The sequence below is a fragment of the Lissotriton vulgaris genome, chromosome 7, assembly GCF_964263255.1.
Source record: "Lissotriton vulgaris chromosome 7, aLisVul1.2, whole genome shotgun sequence".
Lineage (NCBI taxonomy): Eukaryota > Metazoa > Chordata > Amphibia > Caudata > Salamandridae > Lissotriton > Lissotriton vulgaris.
In genome coordinates, this window is record NC_141695.1 from 622,815,642 (window position 1) to 622,834,376 (window position 18,735).

The 18,735-nt window shown below is 41.9% G+C and overlaps 1 protein-coding gene across 1 annotated transcript in view; it reads right to left on the minus strand.

Annotated features, from left to right (window-relative positions):
* Nucleotides 1-597: 597 nt before the first annotated feature.
* OTOP3 (otopetrin 3) overlaps nt 598-18,735 on the minus strand; it is a 120,242-nt gene continuing 102,104 nt past the window's right edge. The window contains exons 4-7 of the mRNA XM_086930797.1: nt 14,092-14,150; nt 13,117-13,241; nt 8,951-9,864; nt 598-3,801 (exon numbers count right to left, since the gene is read on the minus strand). Of these exons, the coding sequence (XP_086786923.1) occupies nt 3,631-3,801; nt 8,951-9,864; nt 13,117-13,241; nt 14,092-14,150 (1,269 nt within the window). The 3' untranslated portion in view covers nt 598-3,630. The remainder of the gene's footprint in view (nt 3,802-8,950; nt 9,865-13,116; nt 13,242-14,091; nt 14,151-18,735) is intronic.

An 18,735-nucleotide genomic window follows, 5' to 3' on the forward strand; every position in this document is an offset into this window, starting at 1 on the left:
TTCACATTGTGTCTGTCCCTGTCCTCTGTAATGTGATAGACAATGATACCCTGACAGGCATGCCAAACCACATTTCTTGGATCTGGCTGGCAGGGTTCTATCTCTGGGCAGCACCTGAGGGTGCAATCTACTGCTATAGGGAACTTTCACCACCCACTCACTTTAGCTTCTCATAATCGTTCTGCAAAAAATGTAAAATGTTTTTTGTCAACACTTTGACCCTTGCATGTGGACATTTGGCCAGGATCTTTATCAGGTCTGGTAATTACGTACCTCTGTTAGAATTGGTCTGGGACCACGAGGGGGCTAAACATGTGAAACAGCCATTGTAATTGCTGGAAAAAAATGTTAAGCGGTGTACAAAGCATCACAAAAAACGTGCTCTAATATGATCAGGCTCTGCACTGTGTTCAGCGAGAGTCTAACGACTGCAGGCAGCCAAGGGTGCTATGTAATTACCTGTCCTGATGACGTGCCTGGCCAAATGATCACTGCCAGGAGTCAAAACATCTAGAAAAAATGTTTTTTTGACTGTTAAAGAGTCTAGTTTAGAGCTATTATGAAGAATAGAATTTTATACTAAAAATCGGCCACAAATCCATACACATTGGTGTATTTTTGTGAGCTTTTTGCACTTGTTCGCTGACTACGTGCTCTGTGCCATCACATATGGCATATATATCACATAGTTTAGAGCAATAGTCACTATTTATAGGTAATACATTGATTTATGGTTGTCTATCATTGAAATTGCATTGTTATATCGCATTGTATTTGTGAGCTTCGGTTTACATAATGTTATAGATTCACACACAATATAAAATGTTTTTGCCTTGGTGCTCTAATATTAATGTAATGTTATTTACAAGCAAGTGATATCAAGGGAAATACTGATGTTGTTGTATAGTTAGATAACTTCCTTTGAAGCAGTGGGTTTCCCCTTTATTATATGAACAATATCCATTGAACATCTAGTGCTGGTGGCCCCTGTAGTGTCGTGTGAGTTTGTGATGATGGAACCGTTGTGGCTTCTGCAGTAGCGGCCGGCAAAATTAAAATATGGTGATTCGCGATGCCCCAAAAAAGTCACCATATATATATATGTTGATTTGCTGGCCACTGGGTCTGGTCGCCATATCTCTCTTCTGGCGCTCTCCTCTGTCTAGGGGTGGAAAGGGAGGGACTTCCCTCCTTGTGCCAATCAAATCCAACCAATCCGGGAGCTGCAGTGCAGCTCCAGGATTTGTTGGAGCAGGCTAACCCAGTACTCGTTTTGAGGCTGGGGCCTGCGGCTGCAATTCCTCAGCTCTGTCTGAGCCCTGAGATTGCATGCTCTGAAGTGCGCATGCCAGATTGGCCGGCTGTAGGCAGCCAGTCAATTTGATATGTGCACTGCCGGGGGGCTGAAGTAATAGTGCAATTGCACTAATCAGCCCCGCCCCCTGCCACACATAATAAAATTGTATTTGTTACCATTGTATGAATGTGTGTGCCTGCTCCACTGGAAGCAGGCGGGGAGATGCTCTTCTGCCATAACGGCGGAGCCCCCGGTAGACTCCAGATGGACTCTATAAAACTGTGATGTAAGCAATGGAGCAGAGTGAAACTAATGCAGGTTTAGAATGCTGAGTTTGCGGTTACACGCAGAAGAATAAAGACGCGTTTTACTAAGCTCTGTGTGTGACGGGCTGTCCTGGGGTTGATGCTACTGCCCCATCCGTGTTCATGGAAGAGGCAGATCTAATTAGGTAGGTGTTGAATTGACAGTAGTCTGGATTGTCAAAAGAACCCTTGGAGGGGAGGAGGAACGGAATACCACCTCAAGCCTCGCCCAAGACCATACCATCAATGAAGCTGAAAGACTATGCCCTCTAATGTCACCACAGAGCAAGAGTGAATCCGTTGTATATGTACTTATTTTGTTGATTGTATGTTCTGGTTATGGAAATACACTGGCCCCTTTAATCACAGTTAAACACCTGCATTCAGACAGGCATGCACATACAACGGAGCACCACAGCACAGCCTAACAAGTTTATTGTACTGTAGTGTAACTGGATTTCCTGATCGCTTACTATCCCTTAGGAGGCATTTAAGTGATCTGTGGTATGTAGCACAGTTCTCTGGAACCCAAGGGTTGGTGATTAAACTAGTGGTCATTGGGATTAGACTTGAGCCTCCAAGAAAATCCGTCCATGCATTTGCTCCAGTTGCTGTTGGTAAATTAGATGAATAGGAGTGGTCTCAAGCACACCTCGGCACGCTATATCAAGTATCTTCTGTGGTTTATCTCTTTCAGCTGCGCTGGTCAACCATCGGGTAACATTATCGCGGATCCTTCCAGGCCACCTTATGGGCATAGATTATTGGCTGCTAAAGAAAGGAACAAGCAAGATAGGAGATAGCAAAAGAGTGGATGGGAATTATAATTATTTAAAGAAGACAAAGTAGTGTCAGTAGGGAAGATATGCAAAGAGAGATAAGGCATCCCTCTTGCAGTTAACGTAAGGAGACTATCAAATTAAGTTTCTGTACAGAATTAGTGGGGTACAGCAAGGCACACAATAGAAAAAGAAGATAGACTTTGTCTAGGGGCAACATGAAATCAGCAGAATCAACAGCATACCATGGAGCTTGTCACTTTGTCTCACTCTAAGATCTGTCGGCAAACGTGAATTTTATGGAACTAAATGGGTGCAAACAATCCGATGATCAAGGATTGCCACTTTGTAGCCACCAAAATGGTATATTTCATTAAAACATAAAAATTTATTACAAAGTTTATAAAATCTCTATCTGGCTGCCAAAGCTTCAACGATGAACCTAAGGCAGGAGTTTACTAATTTCCTTGTGCATTTAAAATGGTTTAAGAAAATATGGATGGTCCTGGGAAACTTTTCTTTGTGTCTTAGAGGCACTTTAATTGTTGCCAAATCTCTCCTATTCATTGCCAAAACCTGGAGATTCTTTGATATGCACATGTGAAATCTGGCGTCAACATGCTAAAGAGGGGTTATGTGTGTCTTCTCAGCAGAGGCAGGATGGTTGGTGTCTGATGATCCAGCACAGGTGGAGCTGGTGACTTCCGAGGAGGCCCAGAAGGAGCAGGTGTGTGCTCAGCAGGCCCAGCACCAGAAAGTGTTTTAGGTGGTAGACTCGGTATAGGCGCTCCAGATCTACTTTACCTATTAAATGCCCAAAAGCTGCGTATTTGATTTCCTTTCACTCTTGCGGCGTCATTTTATTTGATCATGGACTGTGCTAAATGGTTTCTTTTTATTGTCGTAGTTCGTTTAATTATTGGATGGATGTCTTAATGTTTCTTGCGCCTGGAAGCTAAGCCCAAGGCATTTGTTGGCACATATAGAAATAATAAACATTAATCCACAATAGCGCAGATGGGTGTTTGCACAACAGTCACGGGGAGGATCTTAAATGTTTGTGCAGAAGGCATTGACTTGACGAGATGCTTGCTCAGCAGGCACAAGGGGCATACGGCCTGCTTCCCGCTCATCAAGCTCCTGAAGCTCATGGGCCTGTCAGAAAGCACAAGAGCATTGGTGTGTGTTCAGCGACCACAAAGGAGCAACAGACTGTGGGGTGTTGAGGTCTTTGAGAAGCAGGAGTGGATCAGGCTGTTAGGTAGACCTCCAGGAGTCCTCCGACTGAGTGCATGCGGTAGAAGACAGCCAGCGGTAAACCAAAGTTTAAGATTGCAAACCAAGTGCGTTCGCCATAAAACTTCTTCTCAAGTCCATTTTCAAACTGAGGGTGCAGACCAAAGGCTGGCATGATCCACAGCTGGTGAAAAGAAAAGCACAGTAGTCACTCATCAAAAAGTCATGGATAAACACACAGGGTCAGAGGAAAAGGAGTGAAGTAACCAAAGAGCCAGCATAGGCTATGCAACCACAGTTAAGCTGATATGGATAGTACAACAAAAGACACAGTCTCAAACCCAGGGGCGCTTTGTAAACACTCTAGCAGCCATATTTGATTCTGATGAGTAGGTTGTATTGCCTTTATTTGACAAAAGCTTAGAATAGTCTTCTTTTTCTTCCCCAGGACAAATGCCTGCCTTTTGGAGCCTATTTTCGCATAGAGCCAGACGGCATTGGCAAAGCCCGTAGATCTGGCTTTGGAAAGCTGTTGAAGTGGTTATGTATTTTTTTATTTTTTACTGCAAGCATATGATACAAAAACAAAAAAAGAATGAAAACAAAGGAAAGCCTGCTGCCTCCTAAACATGGTGGCCTTATGTTTGCAATAAATTGTTTAATTAAAAACAATACTACCTTTGCATATAATTTTGATAGAACGGCACTAATGGTTCCAGGCAGGCAGTTGTACTTAGAGCAGCTATAGAAAACTTTTTAGTGTTGATGCACATCACAGGAAAATCTGATTATTGTTGGAGCAAAGAAAGTGTAACCTGTCTTACCTCTTCTGGCACAAGGTCTGTGGTCACTCCTCAGGCAGGTTTGAGAGTTGTCTATGTTGACTGTCAAGATGACATGATTTAGGGTTTTCAGATCACTCTTTGGGGGTTCCTTCCCTAAGGACTGAGTGGTCTGCTGTACACCGCGACTAGATAATTGGAAGGATGTTATTATTAGAAGAGTGAATGACCCATATTCATGCTTCCCTTGCGCCAGTAGATGAAGGCGTCGAACGCTTATGGGATTCAGGCTGCCCATCATCAAGAAGTGAGTCTTCCAACAAAACTGAAATTCAGGAGAGCAAGACACATGCCAAAAGTGGTGATGGGACAATTTTCAGAGTCAGGGTGCTGAAATGAAATTTTACATTTCGAAGTGTAAAGAAACAATTGCGGCACACCAGCAATATTCTCTGGACCTGTTGCAGCTGACCAGCACTCCTGTTTCTAGCTCCACTGCACCCTATAGCAAACCACTCGCATGATAAGATCCTTTACTTTGCAACCCGAATTTTGTATGATCAACCTAGATACCCCTACTTCAAAATACCACCACAAAGCAGGGTGGTACACTCCAAAAACAGGGCCATATGCAAGCTATTGAGACTTGTATACAAAGCACTACATGGTCTGGCCCCTAAGTACATACACCAAAATGTGAAACCTAATATCCACCTACAATGTTCTAGTTACACTAAAACCGCCTTGAACTGCCTTCAAATTCCAATTGTTTCACAAATATGCCATGTTCTACTCAAAACAAGAACATGGCAGCATGTGTAGCAATGGACAAGCCAATCCATACAACACATAAATGCATTCAACTTCATAATACAATCAATACATTACCAAATGAATTAGTAAAACATCTATTGAGAACAAAAATTGCAACTACACTGCTTATATTACAGCTCATAAACTAAACCCAATTTCAGATTTTGACGTAATGCTAAACATCAGAGCGAGAAGGTCCCAGACACCATAAGCTTTGTACCACCATACAGATGGCAGACCATGCAGAATTTCGGCTTTCCTAGCATAACAATAAAACATAAGGAAGGATATTTTCTACCCGTCCATGCGTTCCTGCACAGAAAAGTGGGGTGACTTGAGTAGGAAGTGCCTGATGAGATCACTCTGAATATTTATACTGGCGGTGCGTACCCAGAATCCGACATCATGATCGGGACATGTACAGATGCCTTGATGAAGAGTGTAGTGGCCCTGCTCCCATATAATTCTCCAGTGCTGTTAGGGTTCGCACCATTGATCCATAAATGTTGAACATTATGTTGACAGCCCTGCATTTTCATTTAACAAGTCACAGCATCCTAGGAGTTGTAGCCCATCATCAGTTAAAGCGAGTAGGCGGGAAGACCAGATGATAATGATGTATAAATGGGAAACCTAGTACAGGATACATTGTTTTCGCAAATATGCATCAATTTGAAAACCCAGAGCTCTCAAGTTTCCAAAATCCATGGCTAAAGGGCTCGCTCATTCGACGTTTTCTCCTTGCATTCTGATGCCAGTAGTTCTGAATTCATGTTTTAATTGGGAATATTCCATAATTAACACAATATGATTTTCAGCAAAGAACAAATGCGGTTCACATGCAGCAGAGTCTCTAAACTTCTCATCACATTCCATAGCAAGCTCAGCGTTTCCACAGGTGATGTTCTTTTCTGAATAGCACTTAAAATTGCCCAGTAATCCTATTGTGCGGAGAATTACAGCATTTTTCCTGGTCAGGTATCGTACGCGATTGCAACTTGTTAGTGACAGCCTGCAGTAGAAGACACAATTACAGTAGCTTGTTGGATGATTGAATGAATTGTTTCTCCTTAAGAGATCTACGTCAGAGCAGTATTGGATCACATCAAAGGGTCTCAGGATTCCCACATATCATTCGGTCTGGACCTTTGTGGAAGTGGAGTCTTTTACATTTCTAGTTTCTTATTTCAGTATACCATTTTCTTACTATTTTCTAGTGGTCGAAGACATACCCCATCACCACTGCACGGCAAACTGTCTCTTTTCTGGGCGTAATGTCAGTGCTGTGTAATATCTAACCCGCTGTGATGTCCCGCATGTATCCCAGGAGAACTAGCACAGGTGAGAGTTGAATACTCTGGCCCATTATGGCAAAGACATACCCAAAGACCGCTTGCCCATATGTGTTTATTGATGACCATGTCCAGGCTGTAGGAAGGAACCATTTGTCACCTGTCTGGTATTTCCTGGATGAACCATCTTCTCTTAATCTGCATTCCTTGACTGAAGTTATAATCTAGAAACAGGACTACAAGTACTGGACTGCAACTCGCACATGGAATACCGAAACCTACGAGATCTGGCAAGCTGACCTTTCGAAGTACTTGGTAAAGATGCTTCTTGTGGTGTTCAGAGAAAGGGATCTGACACACATAATGGATGTGAATTTGTGCAGCATTACAGACAAAGTATGAATGACACCGACAGGCCTGACTATCGGATTGATAAAAGATGTCTGCTATGACTGGAGGCTACTGGCCAACGTCCATCATGCAGGTGAGGTCTCAAATGGTGATCTGGACAAAGTGATGAGCTCTTACAGCATCCATTCGTCCTATGAATTCTTCACACTCCTGTCTCTGCCCTTCACTATTGCACACACAGATCCAATGCAAGCACAAGCAAAAGCCGCATCATACACAACATGTACTCAGGAAACCAACAAAGAGTGGGCAAAGAGGCAGGCAGGGGCAGAATCCGCAGTACATAGGGATTTATTACAAGTTCTATCCCAAGGATAGGGACAGCAAGGACAATGCTGTAGAGTAGAACAGCTGTTCTGATTTACTTTATTGGTCACAAACTTACCACATTTTACAAACTCAGTTATGCGTTGTCAGCTCACTTTACGCAACTTTCCAAATCTGAAGAAAACAAATTCAATAATAATTCTGCCTTTAAGCATTAGAGTTTGTTGGCAGAACAATCTAGGCCGTTTTTGATCAAACTCCTATCTATGTACACGTCAAGCAGTTTTGAGTTTTGGTCTTGCTGAACCCAGGCCAGGACTGCAAGTTTGATGGTCAAAATTAGCTCAGTTGAGAATGTTAATATTAAAGGCTGTACTCCATTGCAGTTATTTCCCTACACCTCTGCTCAATCATCAATAAAATATTCATCCAGCATAAGGCAGAAGGGATTTTGAAAAAGAACAAGAACTAAGATACTATAATAATAAACAAGCCCTAAACTAATGGTCTAAAATACCATTGCAGTTATGGAACATACTGGACCACTGGCATCTCTCCTGCTCAGATTCTTTCGATGACATCAATAATATTATGAAGGTGTGTCTCTGTGAGCCTCAAAATAGCTAGCCAAAAATAACCAAAACTTCTGCTCTGAGGGAGGAAGGGGGAGTACAGCTTGAAAGTTTAAAAGGTTCCAATGTGGGAGCACCGGACGAGCTTTTGTTGCATGTTAATCAGCCCCGCTGTTTTCCCAATTAATGTTGAATGTATGGGGGTTGGAGAATCTTTGTTTCCATCACACTTCTGAATTGCAAAAACTGTACGTCATTTGTGCTTTCTTCACTGCTGATATATTTTACAAAATATGTACAGTTCATTTATTCGAATTTAAATGTTGTTGTGTTTGAGAAACATTGACATCTTACAACCTTTCCTACCAAACTCCCTGTAGATTGTCACATAGTTTACATATCTCTCCCTTTGCTGTCAGAGAAAGAAAAGTAAACACCAACCTCCATACTAAAAGAAAAAGTAGTGATTTATTTGAAGATATGGCCTGACATTTGACCTCTTTTCAAATATTTTACAATATATCTGCAGGTAAGAAAGCACAAATGATGCACATTGTTTGTAATTCAGAAGTATGAAGGAAACAACGAGTTTGATGGGATCAAAACAAATCAAGACACTTCACTTGAAGATGCACAAATGAAATATCTGCTGAAACTTGATTTCCATAAACATTGTTTTTTTGCTTTATATTTTTGTAATCAATAAAAGTGTATGTTTGTGCAAATTTAAGGGCCATTTCGATGGAAAGTGTGCTGTCTGTAATTTACAGTGAGTTACAACATAATGCTTTAGTAAAATATTTCCATCAATTTGCTCCAAAATGTTCCACTGACTACATACCAGACTCTTTTCACTCTCCTGCTGAATGGGCGTGGCTCATTTGCAACACTTGCTCTTTGTGCGATGGTTGGATTTTTCACAATCCCTATGACTTCAAGGACTCAACATTAATGGCACAGCCCCCACTCTGAAAACTGTTCCACCACCCCTGTCTCACACACTCCTCAGCAGTCAGTTTGAAAAAGCACAGAATGAAATTAGTATGGACAGCTCAGGTCAAAGCCACTAGCCAGGTTTAGCCAGGCACACTTAAATATCTCCATCTCACAGGAATCTACCATTTTGAGAGATAGGGGAGGATAGTTGTGAACCCCCTCACCCCCAAAGAGGAAGACAGAGGGGGCGTATTACTTACTATGATGTTAGACAGGATGAGGAAGAGAGCTATTTCTTTCACAGCCCTGCGCTTCCAGTTCAGGTTGCTGTAGGCCTGCAGGTATATTTGGGAGGCCCTTCTGAGTGATGAGATGGAGGCGCTCCTTGGCTTGACCCCTCCTGGCGCAACCTCTTCACCAATATTTGCTTCCTCCTTCCCTTTTTCCTCTGCCAACTCTTGTCCAGTGATTGGTGGGATAGCTTCCTGGTAGATCACAGCCGGCCCAGGGGCGGAGCTCCTTCTGTGAAGCTGATGGTGGATGGTGCCTGCTCCTGGAGGTTGCTTGCGCAGCCCCTCAATGATGAAGATGTTCTGTCCAATGTGCTGGACGATGAGAATGACTGAATTGGTCAGATTTAAGCTGTTTTTCAGATCTCGAGTGTTAGTGGCCAGCGTGGCCACAATGGAGTAATATGAGATGGCAAACTGTCCCAGGGCCGACCCCAGGAGCAAGACCGTGTCCAAGCTCCGTGTAGGGTTCTTGTGGGGGTCCAGCTGCCGCTCTTCCAGGCTGTGGATGATTGTCCCAGCCAACGAGCACATGGTCATCACAGGAAGCAACACAATGTGGTAGCCATAGTATAAGACAAACTCGCGCTGTGTCAGGGTGGAGGATGTTGCATGGATCTGGTATAAGATGAAGACACACGCACCAGTCATCAGAACTATGGTGCCCAAAAGGGGCCCAAAGAGAACACCTTGAAGCCTGAAGGGGAGCAAAATATGAGTGGAGTGGTGGGCCACCCTCCTACCAACATTCTTCCACATGATGTAGATCATTGAACAGCCAATCAGATTGTATTCCAGGTTAAATGGGTAGAGATTGAGGTAGCCCTGGTAGAAGACATGGCAGTAGTACCTCCCCGTGCAGTTGCAGCTGCTGCTGTTCTCAGCTGTTGAATGAAAGGAGAAAGGTTAGTTAAGAGGCTCTAAAAATGTATGGTAACATGGTGATGTTAGTCTTGGTAGATCCCAAAACACTACTAACATAAAGGCGCCTCTCGTGTCTGGAACAGAGGACAGGCATTTAGTGTCATGAGAACCCTTCTCAAAGGTGGCGCTCCTGAATGGCCTATACAGGTAGCCTGATGTGAGACTGACCTGGTCACAGTCACGTCAGCCTTTCGACTTGTCTGACATATTTTCTGTTTAATCTATAGACAGACCACCTCTACTCCGTCAGTGTTTCCTGTGTGTATTCCTCAGCACATGACCTGGTCTATCGATTGAAGTAGGTATGGTCTACTTAAACTGTGTCACCTAGGGTGTGGGTCCCTGGCAGATTTCATATGGCTATCTCTCACCTTTTGGCCAGCACTTCACCTGATAATAATTCTTAATATTGATTTGTGCCCTACGGACCTTCTAACATACATCCTCCATGTCCAGCTAATCTTGCTCCATCACTCAACACACCTTGCAACTGCGTTCTGTCAGCTCTGAAAGCGGCGCAATTGCCACTTGTAGTTATTGTCCCAGCTTGACACTACTGATTGGTTACTTGTGGTCACGTGTCCAATCATGTGATCTTAACATCTGGAAAGAATGCACATTACTGATGGTCTACAGAAAGTGTGTTATGTACTCTTGGGTAGGGAGTGCTTTGGACTGTTTCCATTGGCCTCCTCTACCGAAAGAGCTGCTACAGCTTTGTTGTGTGAAGATGCACCATTTTCCTTTTGAGAACATTTTGGATCTGTGAAATGACTCTTGTGTATCCTGTGAAAAATCACGGAAGAAAAACTAGAGTTCCAGAAAACAGGGCAGTGCCTCCCAGGTGGGTAACAGATGGAACTTGTTCTTCAGGTGACTGCTATTGTAGCTTCTGTGCATGTGGTGATTTGATATACTGATGTGTTGATCACGGTTTAAAACTTTCCAAAATATGCATATTGGACTGTCATTTATTGTAGGTTGTTATGTGACTAGGGAGGTGTGTGTGTGCTTGGGTCACTTTCGATCCTCGCTAGAAAGTGCCATAATACAATTTACCCAGGATCTTTAATGGGGCGGTGCATTTTCGTTAATGTGAAGGGACTGTGCTGATCATCTTCTATGGCATGTGGCCAGTTGAGTGGGAAAGCACTGTGTCTGGCTGTGTGTCTGCGCTGAGAGAGGAAGGAATGGATCTAAGAGATGCCTGGGAAAAGTCAGTTGAAGGTTGTATGTAAGCAAAGAGAGTTTGAGTGGAAAGTTCGGGGGAGCAGAGGTCAGGGCTTTTTAGGGTAGAATAAACCTGATGTTTAGTCATTGTGACTTGGGGAGAGGAACTGGAGGTGCAAAGCCTAGCTCCTGAGCAAGCGCCACTCTGAGTTATCTCGGAGATGGATGAGAGCTAGATCCGGGTAGAGCAGCACCCAAGGATTCTAAAACTATCCAGGTGCATGGAGGGGACGGCGGCGTGACTGAACAGGCACCAAGGCAGGATCCGCGTCAGCAAAGGGCCCAAGCGAGGATGTGAATGGGCACGAGGCCTGGATGTGGGAGATCTTGAGGTCTCCCTCTAAATAGAGGGAAGCACTGGACTGGGAGCTAAAACCTACCCTCTAAAATGTTTTAAAACCAGCTGTACATTCCATCAATTGTTTCGGCAAGCACAAGTGGCTCAAAGGCAAGAGATATTACAGGTTAACCAAAAGAGAAACCCATTAAGTATTGCAGCTTCCCAGAGTCTGGCACAGTAAGCAGGAGCCTTCTTTGTAGGCAGCAGCAATTCAAGTTGATGCTTTTTGAGACGTATGTGCAGCCTCTCTCATGACTGCTTTCGAGGGTAGTTGGGTGGAGGGCGGCAACATGGGGAGATATTCGTGGATTTGATGTGAGTCGAATAAGGTATTGTGCCACAATATTGAGTTAAAAATATCTCCCTACCATGATATTATATCCAAAGTTCTAACCACCTCTATGTGGTAAAGGCAAGTGCAGACTTAATAGGCCCAATTCACAAACTGAATTTTGTAGCACTCTTGGTAGTACTACAGTAGTCCTGCTTACTATAAAATGAAATTCACAAACCTACAAGTGTAAATCTTCACCTCTCCCATTTTTTCTGTGGAGAGATCCTCACCCGTGTAAGGTCACTTAGTAGCAAATGTGGGAGGGGCCGGGGCAGTGGTGGAAAAAGGGGCATACTTAGGGGGGAGTAAGGAGGGGTTACGGAGTGTTAGGGAGGGATTTAAAGAGGGACATGCAGCCACCCACAAAAGAGTAAGCCCATTCCTTTACATAAACTGCACTTTAAATTTACTACAGCCAAAAAGGATCTAAAACAGCAGTAAATGTACTTCAAATCAGAGCTGGAGTATGTTCAGCACCAAACTGGTTCTACAAAACCCTTCCATAGAAAATAATGGAGGTATGGCCTTTCAATTACAACCCCACAGGAAACAATATTAAATTAAATATTATTATTTAAACCAGTTAAAAATATATGCACATATAATTTAATGTTACAAATATCTATGTTTGTTTATTATTTTATTTTAAAATATGTTAATAATATTTTTTGCATTAGAAAATGAATTTAAAATTAATCTTATTAAAAATGTATTGAGATTACTTTTAATTAATTCTACATATCACTTTAACGATTTTAATACGCAATAACAATATTTATGTTCACTTCAGGTGGGATTTTTTTGGCAAATGATTCTCCAGAAAAATAATTTAATTTTAATTTAGTATGTTCCAAATTATTACATTTTAAATTTAAATTATAAGTGATGTTGCATTTTTGTTTTGTTCTACATTTAAAACAAATCTGTAAAATTTATATTAATATTTAACATTGAAATATTTTTAAATTTTCTTTTTTGTAAATACACTTTTTTATTTTTCCCTTTGGGAGGTATTTGTCATCGGGGCGCAACTTTTTCATAATTGCGAACAGAACACCGGGTCAGCTGCCTCAGTCTTCATTACTCTGTAAAGCGAGGTTGGCTGGGGCAGTAATGCTAAGTATCCTAAATTTAACAAGGAGATACAGTCTATCCTCACCCATGACATAAGCATTTATAGTAGAAATCCCTCTAACCCCTGGAGCTGTTTCTGGGCACTGTGGCCCTCAGGGGCGATAGCTTCATTATCAAGAGTCACCTCCTCTAGGAGAAGCACAAGCGAAAAAGGGAGTGCATAGCAGCACCTGCCTTCAGGGGGCGCTTGATCATTGGCCGATTTGGAAAAATATGCCATTTCCTCATGTATGGAGTCGTTCACCACTGCCAGGGTCCACAGGAGCAGGTCGGTAGCGAGAGTAAGCATCAGCCCATATCTGAAAAGCAACCATTAGAAGGGTTTACTAGGCTTGGAGCGTTTCTACTTCTATCTATGATGCAATGACGGTAACAGTAATATTCACAATTATGTTACCATTATGATTTAAAATATTACTATTAAACAACAGCATTATATCTATACAGATCGAATAAAAAAAGTGCACTAGTTTTCTTATTAGTAATGATAACAATAATGATACTAAAAATAATGTGCTGATGATAGAATAATAATGATGATTGTAAAATAGCTGGTATTCAAATCCATCAACACAGCCAAGTCCAACACACCAGTGGCACTCACCCAGCTATACACATCTGCTTAGCTGAACCTATTAACTTATGCATGCACGTACTGTGCAGTACTGCCAGGGATAGGCTGTAAAGGGAGGACACCAAGATGAGGCGGCATTTAAAGGAGACCCTGGAGATGTAGGCCGTAACACTCGGCGTATGGAAATATCAGGGTCTAAAGGGAACCCCTACAAGCAGAGGATGGGGTAGGAGGAGTCGGGAGGGAGAATTACCACAAATAGCACCAAAGGCTGGGAACCATAACAATGCCAGGCCCTGAAGAGAGAACTGCAGGGTGGTAAGGATATTAAGGGGGCTCGCTATGGGCCCCATGAGCTAAGTGGGGTAACCTGTGATTACTGTGACGTGCGATGAAACACCATTAGAGAAGACTAGTTATAGGAGAACTCCAAGTATGCCGTCGTATGAATGCACACTAGTGAGTACTGGAGAAATACTGCACACTAGTGCACACATTTAACATCCAATTCAGATCCCCCCTGGCACAGTGTCGCATCGTGACCCCTTCTCGTGCTGATTTGCGCCCGCTCTTACCTGGTGAGAGTATGCTGCACCTGGACGCAGTCCTTGCAATAGAACCAGAGCAAAGCTGTCTGAGGAGGAGAAAGAGATGCTGATGAAGTCAGAATATTTGAGAATGTAGCCTGTGCCAGCACCCAGTAGAGTTGTTACTGGTTCCATTGTAGTCAGATACACCCTCAGTATTTACTGTTTGCTTTCCAAACATTTAACTCACTCACAAACCTTTACACATATGCGCTTCCTCTAGGCTACCTACCTTAATATGTGCAATCACAGTCCTTCTCACACCAACATATGCACTGATTGCTTGTGACATATTCAAACCCTAAATCCTACAACCCACATGTCTAAACTGTTGTACCACCGACACAGTAGCTAATAAATCCTATTTAATAACAGAATATATTTTATTCTCACACCACTGTCCTAACCCCAAACACAATAGCATCCCCAGATTATTCAGATTTTTAAAAAACCTCAAATAGTTTGAGTGTGGGCTCAGCCATATTGGAATCTTTTATCATAAACCTACCATAGTCTGCATCTATTTGTAATACCTTTTGTAATTGTTGTATATTTTAAACATTGATCAATGAATTTAGCAACACTTTTAGCAAACCTGCAGAGATCGATAAGTTGCCTGTATTCAGTTGAGGAGCTGCTCTAATGGTTTCCACGAGAGAACATCTTGGCCTTATCCATAACACAAATTCTGTGACGTAAATAGTCCACAGTTCCTTTCAATAGATTGCACTTCTCACCCTTAAGAGTTCATCCTTACTCTTCCAACCTAAACTTGCCCTCCTGAGCGCCTCAGTATTTTCACCCATCAGACTTAGACAAACACTATATTGTCATCTCACAGAAGCCCCCATATCCTTAAATATGTGGAAAATGGCATGTCGAAAGACAGACATGGCAAATATCATCCACTTGACTTGAATCCTCAATCTGTGGTGGCCGACCTTGTGAGATGGCTCAATGATAGGCAAAGCAGAGAGAGGCAGACAGAGGGCTATAGAGCGAAAAGCCATGTCTTCAAAATCTTTCTAAAAACCTGTAGAGAGGGTGCTAATCTTATATGTGATGGCAGAAGATTCCATTCCCTTGTTGCTTCCGCCAAAAAGCTGCTTTCACCTCATTTGGTTTTCTTGAATCTGAAGGTGGTAACTGTGTGGGATCCACTTAATCTCTGATTTCTGTTGGGAGCGTACCACAAACTAGCTTTCCTCAAGATCTCTGGACCGGTGGCACAAAGCACTTTAAAGGTAAGACAGAGTGCCTTAAATTTTATGCAATTCTTCATAGTTAGCCAATGTAGTTCTTTGATTGCTTAGGAACAGAGTGATGTTTGGGAAGACTGAGAAGTAATCTAGCGACAGCAATTTGTAATACCTGAAGATTCTTAAGCTATTGTGCCTGAAGATTAATATAAAGTCCATTACAATAATCTATTTTAGATAAGATTAAATAAGATATGACAGTTTTTTAGAATTTTTTGAGAGAGAAAGTGAATCATTTTTCTTATGATTCTAAGAGTATTATAGGAGGAAGATAGACCCACGTTGACTTGCTTACTAAAGTTAAGCTTATCGTCAAGCATTAGCACGAGGCTTTTTGCCTTTGTGGTGGGTTGGGGTAAGGCGCCCAGTTCCGCTGGCCAACATGCGGCCGACCAGAAATGAGGATTGTTTCCCAGAAAAATCACTTCAGTTTTATCTGAATTAAGCTTGAGATAATGCTTATTCATCCATCTGTCAATCTCTCCCATGCAATTATGAATCTGATGCCTGGTGTACCTGGCATCATTGGCTGCAGATAGAATAATCTGTGTGTCGTCTGTGTATGAAGTAAGAGAGAAACCAAAGGACTGAACCAAGAGGGCGAGGCCTCTTACATAGAGATTAAACAGGGTGAGACTAAGGGAAGATCCCTCTGACACCCCGCAAGGAAGGAAGAAAGTGCTGGAATTAAAATTGTCCAGTTTCACTGTGTTTTCCCTATTTATTTTTTTTGGAATTATTTAAGTAATTCTAAGGCTATATATTTTATGCGTAGGTCTTCCAAGCGGGAAAGCAGGGTAGGATGATCCACAGTATCAAATGCCTCATCTAGGATGAGTTTAAATTCATCCTTTGCATTAATAAGGGCAGTCTCAGTGCTATGTTCTGATCTAAATCCAAATTGTGTTGGATCTAATAGGTCGGTCTCTAAAAATCAATTGACTTAATTGTTTGTTCATGATTTTTTCAATTATTTTGGCTGGAAATGGAAGTCTGGAAATAGGTCTGTAGTTAGATGGATCTTCTGGATCAAGAGTGTTTTTTAAAAAAAGCGGAAGGTTGGAAGCCTTTTTCCAGGGAGTGGGAAAGATCCCTGTACTTAACATAGAGTTGAAGATATTCTTCAGTACATTGGCTACACTCTCTGGAATTCATTTTAGCACGGATTGAGGGAAGGGATTTTCAGGAGACCCTGATTTAGTAGTCTGGATAAAATTCAAGGAGTGTGTCACTGTGATAGGGGCGAAGTTAGTCAAAGTAGGCCAAAGATCATTGTTAGTCGTCGGACTCTCATGGGTCCCTATACCTGTTTGTGCTGTTATATTCTCCGGGTAATGAAATAGGTGATAAATGTGATTAACTTTATTTCTAAAAAGTTGGGCAGTGGTGTCACAACAGGTTTGGCTGTTGCAGAATCCCCTAATTTCTGGTTGCTTCATATTTATTACTTGAAATATTGCTCTAGATGGGGTTTTAACTGATTCAATCTGTAAAAAAAACCAATTTTCTTCAGTCAGAAGAGTTTTATAATTGGCTAGAGCTAGTTTATATGCTTCCTTTTCGTGGACCTCATAATTGAGTCTCCATTTCCTCTCTTGGTGCCTACAGTGTTGTTTATCTAGTCAGAGTGGTTCGTAAAACCAAGGTACTGAGGGTTTTTTCCTACCTTGTTTGGTCCTTTTTATGGGCGCTACTTGGCTGAGGGTCATCGCTACCCAATTATTATAGTTCTGAGTAGCTAACTCGGGGTCTTCCACATGTGTATGTATGGTTTCTGCAAGTTGAAGCTGTAGTTGTTTCCTATCTATTTTGGACCATGCTCTATTGGTAGCCAATATCTGCTTTGTTATTAGGACCTATGGCTAAGCTTACACATTTTAGCTAAAAAAAAGATGGGCACATGATGTGACCAAGAAAGCGGTAGAAATTCAAGATCAGTGATAGAGCTGTTGTTTGAGAAAATGGCATCCAATGTGCGGCAGGCCATGTGCGTGGTGTTTTGCACATGCTGCGACAGACCAAAGGCAGTCATGAGTTCTACCAGAGCTATGGTGTCCTTGTCTTTTTTGGATCCTAAATGAAAGTTTAGATCCTCAAGATCTGTAAAGTTTGTATGGCAAATTTCATCCTCTATCAAAGAGGTAATGTTGTTAAGGAAATTTCTTCTGGGACCCGGTAGACTATGAACAAGAGTTACTCTAAAGGTTTGTTTTTTGGACAATTCAAACCAAAAATCTGTGGCTTCACAGTATTCATTAGACATAGCTGTAAATCTGGCCCTGATTGTCTCTCTCTAAATAATTCCAAGCCCCCCACCCCTATTAAGTGAACAATCCAGTCTGTGCTTGGTAGTTGTATATGGCTGGGTCCAAACTGGAATGGCATGGTGAGCAAAAAAAGAAAACGGTGGTTTTAGGCCCAAATCTCTGTACTGGGGTGAATGTTTGACAAAGTTCAGCATTCCATCCATCATCATTTTGTGTTGCTACACTTCTTTTTCCTCATCAGACCTCATAAGACCTGGTTCTTTATACCCCTCTGTGATACCAAAATGGTAGCTACTCCTTTTAACAATTGTCTTGATGACATATATATATAATGTTATCACGCTGTTATTTTTAATTGTTTATGTATTCAACACTAACTCACTTTTCACTGAACCGTATGAACTTTGGGGTGTTCTTGTTGAAGGTGTGAATAACTGACTACTTAGTAATAACCCTGGCTACTCTTACCATTTGTTGGTTTACAATATAGAGGATCTTTAAAGGTCAGTTAAAAAAAAAAAAGCCTTTCCATGCGGAACACTGTTACCATTCTTTGAGGTGAATCCTTTCCTAGGCCCAGTAACTGTACTGCATGACTGCAGAAAAGTACATTAGTAACTTGTACAATCATGCCCCACCTTTTGAAAAATGCCAGTGCATGTTCTTTTAGTTCATTACAGGGCTGCTGTGAGGTTACCTTTATCAGTGTCCTATTACACATTAGGGAGCCTTTCGAAAGATGATAAGATAACCAATAGGATAGTACATTTAGAATATATGAACAGCCACATATAAGATTCAATATCATCATATATGTTATGTTAGTGGCATCTCTACAGTGCCCAATTGTGCCTTGGCATGTTCCATTTTTTCCCATAAATATTTCCATTGTCAGAATCATACAATAGAACCGCAATTGAGTCCACAATCACATATAATCAACAGCAGAGGCGGACCATTACAGGCAAAGGATTCAACCCAGACATCCAACAATAGTGAGGAAAGCAAAATTAATGCATAAAATAACATGTCATGGGATCGCCCATCACAATTACTCTTTTCGAAGCTAGTCTGTACCCATGCCCTCCCTGCCTGTCCTGTGCTAG